The 11,321-nt window shown below is 32.4% G+C and overlaps 1 protein-coding gene across 1 annotated transcript; it reads left to right on the top strand.

Annotated features, from left to right (window-relative positions):
• The first annotated feature begins 9,624 nt into the window (after positions 1–9,624).
• On the top strand, positions 9,625–11,100 carry LOC133812880 (uncharacterized). Its single transcript, XM_062246747.1, has one exon. It carries the CDS (start codon positions 10,154–10,156, stop codon positions 10,862–10,864), a length of 711 nt encoding a protein of 236 aa, XP_062102731.1. The 5' UTR covers positions 9,625–10,153; the 3' UTR covers positions 10,865–11,100.
• The last annotated feature ends 221 nt before the right edge of the window (positions 11,101–11,321 follow it).

Here is an 11,321-nt window from a genome sequence, read left to right as displayed (position 1 = left end):
TCACATATTTCAAAGACTTATTTAATCATATTAAATATTGTCAAATTATTATCATAAAGGAAACTGCTTTTCTCAAATATATAGAGGCAAAAAAATTTATTTTATTATGTTTGGTGGAGTAGATATAGAGAATAAGATAGAAAGGATGGAAAGTTGTTTTGACAAAATATTTTATTATATTTGCTTAAAGTTGATATAATAAGGTGAAGATGAAGAGATAGAGCACTCCTAAGGATGTTCTACTCCATTTTTTAAAATACTTTCAAAAAACACATTTTTTTTTTATTTTACCTCTAAGTTTTACATTATACCATACATCAGATTCTCTATATATTTCTCTACATCATTTAAATATTATATCTTTAAACATATTTTATTAATTAAAGTAAAATAAAATAATTGAAAAAAAAAAGAAATAATAAATATATATATACTAAATGGGAGAGATAAAGCTTATAATGAAAAATAATAATATTAAAATATTATATAAAAGATATATAAATATAAATATGGATTAATTGGAGTTTGTACATATCTATTATAAATATATGTATAAAGGAGCTGATGGAAGATGTTTTTGTGAGTTTTAGTTAAATATTATAGAGAAAATATATTACAAAATACATCACCAAAACATATTTTTTTTATAATTTATCTCAAATTTTTACATTATACCATATATCAACTTTTCTATTTTTTCTCTACATCATTTAAATATTATATATTTTTTAAATATTTTATTCATTTTAAGAAATAAAATAATTAAATATAATAGTATCACACTCATATATATATATATACAAAAGTTTATAAAAAATAATAAAATATTTATAGCTTGATGAATAATGTTTCACTACATATAAAGAAATACTATTCATTTAGGTAAAAAAAATATAACTTTACATCACCCATTGGAAGACTATTTAATAATTTTTTTCTATATTATAAAAAATTATACATTTTACATTTTTCATTGGGAATGCTCTTGGAAGAACATGCATAAGCTATAACTCTATTAAATTGATCCTTGGGTTTATAGGGAGACGGTCCTCGTGAAAACTTGATTACTAATTAAAATTCATATTAAAATTTGAAATTATTCCAAAATTAGTGTAACAATTAATTAACAAAAATTAAGAGTGAAACTAGGCATGTCATATTAATTATATATAATTAATCAAAACAGGCAGAAGTTATTACATTTGTCGAGAGATTAGCGGAAAAGTATGCTTCTTTAACTTATTATAATAAAGTAACGGTCCAAATGGGAGAGCTACATTTGGCGGATGGGACATGAATTTTTGTCTTAAAATGAAAATAAATATTAATAATATAATCTTAATTAAAGTAAATTAGGCAACTAATGACAATTAAATTATTTGTTGCCAACTAAATGATGAACTATAATATTACATAGACTTATTTGCATTAAAAATCTCCAACTTAACTCACCTTTTTCACCTTACTCCTTAATTTCAAATTTTTTGTATTTAAATCCTCGATCTTTTTAAAATTAGCATTGCTAGTTTTTCTTTTCACTTTTTAGTCCAATTTTTATGTTAAATAATGGAGAAGAGACTCACATGCCATATAAACATGTAAGTACAATTTATACTGTCTTGTCTTATAAAGTATTAGGGATTTAGGGATCAGGAGAATATTTTGGGGTCAGAAAATATTTAGTTAGTTGGATCCTATTTTGGTTTAAAAAAAAAAAGTAAAATCTGGGAAGAAGTTAAAAAGATCAATACAAAATTAAAGTTTGTTGGTTTTCGTTTTAAAAGATAGGCAATGTGTTGTGTTATAAAAAATAAGTAAGCTCATCTTTCCAAAAATAAAAAAGCTGCTTGGCCATGTTTAAATGATTGACAAAAAATCAAACTCGGGATAATGCTCTTATTTAGTGAAAATTTAGCATTTTAAAAAACACAAAAAAACAAGTGCATTAGCACTCAACCAATATTGATTAGCTGAAAAGTATATTCTTTATATATTGGATTTATTCGTGAAATAGTATATACTATTTTATAATTCTGAATTTTAGTTAAATATTAAACTATATTATATATAACTTTATACTATTTAAAATTTTACAAATCTTGTGTGATAGTCAAACTAGACATAACTTTTAACACCTAATTTTAGTCAACTTATTCATAAGATTTTAATAAAATTTCTAAAATATATTTTTAAAATTATAAATAGGTTATTTCAAAATTAAATTAAATATAAAATTGGGTAAATACCATTTTGGATCATGTGTTTTACAAAAGGGTAGAGGCCGAGGCTAGCCTTTCGGTAGTGACAGGTCAGCTTGCTAGTGTTGGGACCTCTTATACTGTTTTGATTGATTTTGGTGCTACACATTCCTTTGTTTTTAGTAGAATAATTGATATACTGTGTAGACCATGTGATCATTATACTGTGGGGTTTGGAACTTTACTGCCCACTAGGGAGCTAGTAGTTTCCAGGAGATTGGTTAGATCACTACCAGTGACAGTGGATGGTAGAGAGTTATTGTAACGCCCCAACTCCAGGGACCGTTACAGTGTGCCTTGTAAACAGTGCTAAACTCGCTAATCGAATCATTTGGCCAAAATCGTGCAACTAAGTATGATTAGCGGTTTAGGGATTAAAATTTTTGGATAAGATGTAACGTTTCATTAGAACATTTAATATATATATTGGGATCCCAAAATTATAATGTCAGAGTCTACTACAAGAAAATATTTACAACAGGCCGATCTAAGCGGCAAAACAAGGTTTAACCCTAGTTCCTCTTTAAACCTCGGTCGTGGCGGACGAGCAGCTGCATATGTACACGTCATCACCTAAGCTCTCCAACTCAAGGATGGTCCAGCTTTCTTTTGCCTTTACCTGCACCACATAGCACCTATGAGCCGAAGCCCAACAAGAAAACCCAATATGCTCATGAACAGTAATAACATGTCATCAAATCGTAAGGCACACGCCTAGCAGATATAGCCCTAATCAAACAAGCAACAAATCCACGTAATGATGGGTATCCAGGATAAGAAATCCTGCCCTCCTGAGTGGATGACTATCAAGTCAATCTCACCCAGATAAGTGATGTAACATTAATGGTTCCGATAACCATACCGGGCTGATAGCCCTGAATTAAAGAGTGACAGTGGTACAAGTCACTAGAATGGGAGACAGCTCCCTTTAGCCTTGTGACGTTAGGGTCATCGGGGCTTAACAGATAAGTGATCATTTCACTAGCTTAGATAGGATAGGTGCATGATGACTAGTCACCAACATAACCTTCCTCATGACCCTAGAGTCATAACTATGGAACAGCGTTCCCTAGCCATGTGACAAACAGTCACTGGGGCCCTATGCCTTGGCTCTTAGTAACTAGTCTCAGACTAACCAAGCGCTTGTATGTTTCATCGACCCTAGGGTCGGTCCAGCATTAATACCCCATATGAGTCATTCAATGCTGAAATCGATTAGATCTAATCTTCACTCGGCCCTGCGTCCTCGACGTTTATGCCGTTTCTGACCCTCAGGTCAGTGAAACACAACCAGTGCTCAACCCGTTGTGAACTTAACTAATAAGTCACAGCCTCACAGACGGATCTGACACCATTGCCGATTCTGACTAATAAGTCAGTGCTATACACAAGTAAGCAATGCCACCAAACATATATCACATATCCAATATTCGAATACAAGGCATTCAGCATGCTTACTAAACAAATACTAGTACCATTAGGATCATGCATAAACACAGAGGCTCAAGCTCTGAACATTCTCATACTTAGTAAACAAAGCATGTCCTAATCACATGTTTCTCGTGCACTATATGCATCACATATAAACACCTAACATGCGTCAGGTACAACCATGCATGTCACATATACACAGGGTGCAGTTTTCTTACCTCAGATTCGAGCTAGAATGATTAAAAGAACGACCCTTGAGAACGATCAACTTTTAGTCCTTTAGCGGTCACCTAGTCATAACCAAAATATAGGATTCATCAATGAAAATGATTAACAAAGGGTCTGTTATACCTAGATTTTGAGCCATGAGAATTGTGACCTCGAAAGCTGGATTCATAATGAATGAACTCATAAAGTCTGGAATATGTTCGAAATCTAAACATCGGGCCTGCGAAGCAGAGACGACTTCGAAGATGGTAGCTTCGAAATCCTCACGAGCTCGAAAGGTAGGCCCCGAGGTGCATCTGTTCTCAGGGATGACCTCGGATCAGGGGCTCCGAGCCAGACACGCGTACGAGCTCGAAGTCATGTGGCCTCGGGAGATGTTATAGCTCGAAAGTCAATAGGAAACTTGGGAGAATAAGGCCTTGGTGATATAGGATAATAACTTTGAATATCCTAATGAGTCATCTATAAGAGATGCGGTCTACATTTATTACTGTAAATCCCCTACAATCAAGGGATATTATTTGATCAGTTATACGCCCCCTGGTCTTCAGGGGACGTTTCCTTTTATATCGGATTACAGACATTTAATGTCATTTAATTTGATAATATGGAGTAACTACCCGAAGTATGTGGGATAGTATTCTAAAATCTTCTCTATAAATAGAGAGGTCATGCACCATTGTAAAGGACCGAATTTTTGTGATCTTGAGAAAAAACTCTGAAGAATTCATCCTTGAAGAATTTTCAGAGATCATCTTGAGTTAAATAACAGAGACTCGTGGACTAGGCAGATTTAACTACTGAACCACGTAAAAAATCATGTTTGTATTATCATATTTTTATTGGTCATTACTGATTATTGTTTACGTGCTCTTCTTTCACTGTTGACGAAAAACGGCGTCAACAGGGTCCCAAACCAATATCTAGCTTCCGGGACATCAATCCAAACTAAATCGAGTAGTAGGATCAACCCCGAGGCCCAAGGCTAACATCCCTAAGTCAAAAATCCATTTCTGGCCAAAAATGTCATTATGGGCCGCGGCTCACCACAGCCATGCTGCGGCTCACCCTCAGACAGAGGCAAAACCTCCCCAGAAATCAACATAGGCCGCGGCTCACCATAGCCATGTCGCGGCCCTTTACACAAAACAGCAAGCGACAGCTTTTCTTCCCCTGCGTTTTTCCTCGAAACCAAACTTTCAAACCAGTCCCAAACCTCATTCAAACACTCAATTCAACCCCTAAAATTCATCTATATCAAACCCTCATCAAAATCCAAGTTAAACATCAATCATAACTTCCATTAATCCAAACTTTCCACAAAGAATTCACAAGCTGAAAACTAAAGCCCAAAACAGAGTATACCATAAAATTCATGGCTGGAACTTACCTCAAGTTTGCTTTAGGTGCCCTTCACTAATTGAACCAAGGTCCTAAGTCCTCAAGCCTTGCTCTCCTAGCTTGTTGCCTCGGTTTGGTTCTCAAAATTCAAAGGAAAATGAAGGGAAGAACATGTACGGGAGAGAAAGAAGGAGATGAGGATGATGCTCTGTTTTTGTTCTGAATTTCTACAGCCTTGAAAGTCAATATAAATCCAAACCAAATGACCTAAATGTCCCTAGGTCATTAAAAGTTTCTAAAGCCTTCCCAAGGGCAAAATCGTCCTTTCCCGCCTATCTCATTAATTATAGTTAACACCCTCAAACTCCCGCTATTTTCAATATTCTCAAATGCCAATAAATCATATCCCATTACCCTTTAATTCCCGGTAATGTTCTAATCATCGAAAAGACCCAGAGACTCACCCCAAGCCCCGAACTTAAACCTGTTATGACTAGACCGAACACTTACATTTCATGATCATCTCATGCCGAATAGCTTGAACCAATCCACCTTATAATGTGGCTATATTAATTAATCACAACCATGCACCCAAGATACACATTTACGCCCACAGCGGCCAAATTACCAAAATACCCTTATATTCATAAATACACCCATATGCATGCATTTACCATCATATAATAATATAATTCACATAAACATGCATATAATCATTAAATAGCATCATAATTCAATTATGGCCCTCCCGGCCTCCTAATCAAGGTCCTAACCCTTATTAGGAAATTCGGGGCATTACAGTTGTTAGTTGATTTGATTGAGTTAGTTATGAATGATTTCGACATGATTTTGGGCATGGACTCGTTAAATATGGGGTAACCATAGACTGCAAAAAGAAGATGATAACATTTGAGCCTAAGGGTGAGGATCCCTTTGTATTTGTTGGCATTGTGCATGGACCCCGTGTACCTATGATATCAACATTGAGAGCAAGAGACATATTGCAAGGTGGTTGCATAGGATTCCTAGCCAGTATGGTGGATACCACTCAAGTCGTGCAAGTGGGACCAGAAGAGACCAGACTAGTCTGTGAGTTTCTAGATGTGTTTCCAGAGGATTTGTCAGGGTTGCCGTAACACAGAGAGATAGAATTTGTTAATGAATTGGCACCAGGGACAGAACCATCTGTGTCTAGGGCACCATACAAAATGGCCCCAGCAGAGTAGAAAGAACTGAAGGTATAATTACAAGAATTGTTAGACTTGGGTTTTATCCAACCCAGTTTCTCTCTATGGGGTGCACCAGTCTTATTTGTAAAGAAGAATGACGGTTCTCTGAGAATGTGTATTGACAGGGAACTGAATAAGCTAACCATTAAGAATAAGTATCATCTGCTAATGATAGATGACATGTTTGATCAGTTGCAGGGCAAGATTGTATTAATTTTCAAAGATTGATCTTGGATTTGGTTATCACCAATTGAGGATCAAGGAGGAAGATATACCGAAGACAGTCTGGCCCCACTAAATATGGGCATATGAGTTCCTGGTCATGTCATTTGGTTTCACTAATGTCCCAACAACTCTTATGGATCTGATGAACAAGGTGTTCAAGGATTATCTGGATCGGTTTGTGATCGATTTCATCGACGACATTCTAGTTTATTCTCAATTGGAGGAAGAGCATGAGCAGCATCTCAGGTTGGTTTTACAAAGACTGAGGGAACATAGGCTATATGCGAAGTTCAAGAAGTGTGAGTTTTAGCGAATTGGAGGTTATCACGTGTCCCATAAGGTGAGTTTTAACAATTGACTTAACAACAGGGAATCAGGTGCAAGAAAATCTATTACTTAAGTAGTTTTGCCGTCAAAATTTTTACATAGGTATTTAAGTGCAAGATTTGTATCTAGTTGAGTGGTTTTGCTGCCATTATCCCAAATCAAAATTTAAACAATAAACTCTAATTAATCTCTTAGATATATAGTCAAAATAGTTTTAAGAACGTGACACTACATGTTGATGATAAAAACAATATTTTGACGACATTAGATGGTTTTCCATTAAAAAAAAAAGTTTATGTAAAATTGCAATATAAGTAATAAACATATTATGTTCGTATGAAGATTAGTTGAAGAATAAATACAAGACTACATATAAAACCAAAAATTGGTAGATGTAGTAGTAATTAAGAACTTAGTTACTCATGGCACAAGCTGAGCAATATTTATCAGTTCCGATTAAATAAAATATATGTAGCGTAAGGTTTAAGTATGCAGATGAATACATATTACCGAACAATACATTAGGTAGAAATCATAATCAATAGGTTAATATATATATATAGATAAAAAAATTGAGTGTTATTATTTGGCATTTTAAGGTACCTAACACAACTTGAAGTGGTACTCTATTATTGGTTAACGATATCGTCATAATACTTATTAAATTCAAATAAGTGGAATTCGATATTGGATTGCACTAATATCCATAAGGTTTGTAGGTTGCTGCTCATCAATTCTAAAAAAAAGAATAACATTATTTTGTGGGAAAGAGAGAGAGAGACATTATTTTGTGGGAAAGAGAGAGAGAGAGAGAGAAGAGAGACTATTGTAATAGTTAGGTAGTTGTATGGGATAAATTATTTGAGTGATGTTGAGTGATATACATAGAGTGACATAAAGATGATGCATTGTAGTTTGATTATTATTATTATTATTATTATTATAAGGTGTAAAAAGAGAGGCTTTAATGGTTAAGGACAAGAATATGCTACAAAAACACATGTTTCCAAGTTCCAAGCTTTGCTCACTAACGAAGTTTCCTTCATATTTCCTCACACACTAAACACATCAATCACCTTACTTTATTTATTTACATCTTAACTTCATCATTGTGGAAAATGGAAACTACTTTTTTTCTTACGTCACCTTCAACAACATGCACGTCATTATTAATTAATAAAAGTCATTACCTTGCCTAATTGCAGATTAAGAAATATTAGATTTTGGCTTAAAAAATATTGAGAGTAGATTTTGTTGTATACATCTCATTCAATCTCATAAATATTTGGATCAATGGTTGAGTTGATCGACCAGTTGTTAATTATTTATGTATGTATGCTATATATACAAAACAAATCGCCATTATTTATTGACAATACTTAGTAAAAAAATTGTGCCTAAAAATTAGTGTGACTGCGAACTTTTTAGTTTAGTAATGTTTAGTTATTTTACTTTAATAACTTTTAGTAACTAAAAGTAAAAGCTTTTGTAGTGAATCCGAGTTCAATTTGGTGATTAAACAAGCTTTGGTAAAAACTTTATTAGAAAGAAAAAGAAAGTGAATATGACATAAAATAAGTACTGCCTTTTACTATGCTTGTCATGTTGCTTCTTATCATATTAATAATTAAAAAAAAAAAAAAACTTTGTGATTATTAGTGGTATAAACGCCTCCTAATTAAAAGGTCACTTTTATAATTAGTAAATTATTTTAAACTAATCATATTTCATCTTCCTTAAGATTAATTGCTTTATTTTGTATAGTAATAATTACTCTACTTTTATTCTTAATTAATTACACCAAATCACATTTTGTATATATGTGCTTCCAACTTAGGCCAAATACATATAATATGAGTAGTTTTAAATTTGAGAAACGTAGATATTGAGTCATACCAAATTAATAATGTACTTATTAATGTAGATTATTGGGTAGTGATACTACCAATAGGTACTAAACTTTTTAAAAGAAAGTTTTCTTTAAAAAAAATCTATGGAAAGAACATATTTTAAATTAAAATATATATATAATAGTATAGCATTTAATATAATAAATTTTGAGAATTTACTTTTATTTATGTTAAAATGAATATTAATTTATATATACATTTAAAAAAAATAAAGAATAAGAATTTAAAATAGAAAATATGTTTTCTCTGCATTTTATTTATTTTTTATTTTTCAATTTTGAATTCTCAAAAAAGAAAAATATTGAAAATAAAATTTATATTTTTAAGTGAAAAAGGGAAATAATAATTAATTTTTTAAAATTATTTCTATAATCAATTTTTATGAAACTGCAAATTAACCATTAAATTATAATCAAATGCTTGAAAATATTGTCTATGATTCTTTTCAAGAGATTTTTACAGAAAATATTTAATTTCACTAATAATTTACATTTTTACGTTCAAACATTTTATTTTTAATTTTATGATTTTAAGGAAATTTTTACAGTTTACAGTTTTTTTTTTTTTTTTGTGATATTTTCAAGTTATTGTCACACTGTTTTAATGTTTATTTTGGATTGATACAGTAAATGGATTTTAAATTATTTTTAAGTTATTTTTCTTGAAATGGTATTTCCGTAATTATGACACTTTAAAACCCCTAAGGTTGGATGACTAAAAAAATAAATAATAAACAAATGGATAAATTAATATTATTATTTGAAAAAAAAACTAATGAAAGAGAATACAAACACAATGAAAACAACAAAAGCTGAAATAGGAGAGAAAAAAAGAAATTAAACAAAGAATAACAATGTCTGTCTTTATATACTTATTAAAGTAAAAATTAAAAAAAAAAATCCACTAGAAGCCGGCTAAAACGTAAGGAGAGGGCTTTGTTTGGAAATCTTCCTCATCACTAAACTCTTTTTCTCTCTCTCTCTCTATTAATAATTCTTTTTCACAAACACCTTGCCTTCTCACTCCAAACTTCTTAGATAATGCCTATGTCCTTAAATTTGTCTTGTTTTTCCCTCTCTCTCTCTCATCACCATCATCATCATCATCACCACCATATCTTTCAGTATATTTTAGCTCTCTCTAGCTAATTACAGTTTCTCTTCTTCTTTTCTCTCTCTCTCTCTCTCTATATATATATATATATATGGAAGAATATCATCAGTTACTGGATTCGAAAAGCTTCAGCGAAGAAACGACGACGGACCGGTCGTCGTCCGACCAAAACGACGAGACGGGGTTCGTCGTAGCAGCCCGTTCCTACGAGTGCGTGTTCTGCAAGAGAGGCTTCACCACGGCACAAGCCTTGGGTGGCCGCATGAATATTCATCGCAAAGATAGAGCCAATAATAAGATCAGTATTAGTACTGCTCGTTATAATAATCGTAACGATCCCACCTTATTAGTTTCACCCAATACTAAAAAGTTCGGAGAAGAGACTACTGCTTATAATTATGCCAGTACTACTTTCAAGTCCCTCCTTGCAATTCATCAAAGTAGTAGTAGTACTCTACCACTACAGTATTTTGCAAAGATGCCCTCCGAGGGTATACATGTAAATTACCAAACGCGTAATTTTCCGGTGGTGGCAGCCACCTGGGGTTCCGGTACGGCTAGGGTTCCTGATGATGATGATGATGACGATGAAGATGAAGATGAAGATGATCCTCATCATGAGTATTTGACTTTGGGAATTGGTATCCATACATCGAGCAAAGAAGAGATTATAACCCAACAACGAGGTCATCATCATCATCATCATCATCATCATCATCATGTTATTAATAAAGTAGAGAAAATAATCGAAGAAGATGTGGAAGTAGATTTGGAGCTTCGACTTGGCTATGATAAGTACTAGTACGTAAGTTGTTTATTTATTTATATATATGTGTTGTTATAGTAGTTAAATAAAGTAGACCTTTTTAATTTTTTTATTAATAATCACTTAGATTATTATGTTTTGATTATTGCGATATATATATATATATATATATGTGTGTGTGTGTACGTTTCGTTTCATTACAAGTCTTGAAATTAATTTTGATTTTGGTTGATGAGTGGATAATTAAGAAGAGAGGATTTTGTGTGTATGAATCTGTGTTTTAGTTATAAATTTTGTGTGTAATTTTAAGGTGATTTTGTTATTTAGATTTGGAGATTATAATTACAAGTGCAAAGAAATTAAGCTGCTATATACCAATATATATATATATATAAATATTGTTTTGAACAATTAATTTTCAAGAACGGAAGAGTTCCCCACAAAGATATGGAACAAATATATGATTGATTTCTTAAGGAATAAGATAAGGTAC

The sequence above is a fragment of the Humulus lupulus genome, chromosome 1, assembly GCF_963169125.1.
Source record: "Humulus lupulus chromosome 1, drHumLupu1.1, whole genome shotgun sequence".
NCBI classification, from domain to species: Eukaryota; Viridiplantae; Streptophyta; class Magnoliopsida; order Rosales; family Cannabaceae; genus Humulus; species Humulus lupulus.
The sequence above is the reverse complement of the archived record's forward strand: the minus strand, read 5'-3'. Positions and strand labels throughout refer to the sequence as shown.

Excerpts from the sequence above, each read along its gene's own strand:
- LOC133812880 (XM_062246747.1), top strand. The coding sequence starts at position 10,154 with ATGGAAGAATATCATCAGTTACTGGATTCGAAAAGCTTCAGCGAAGAA.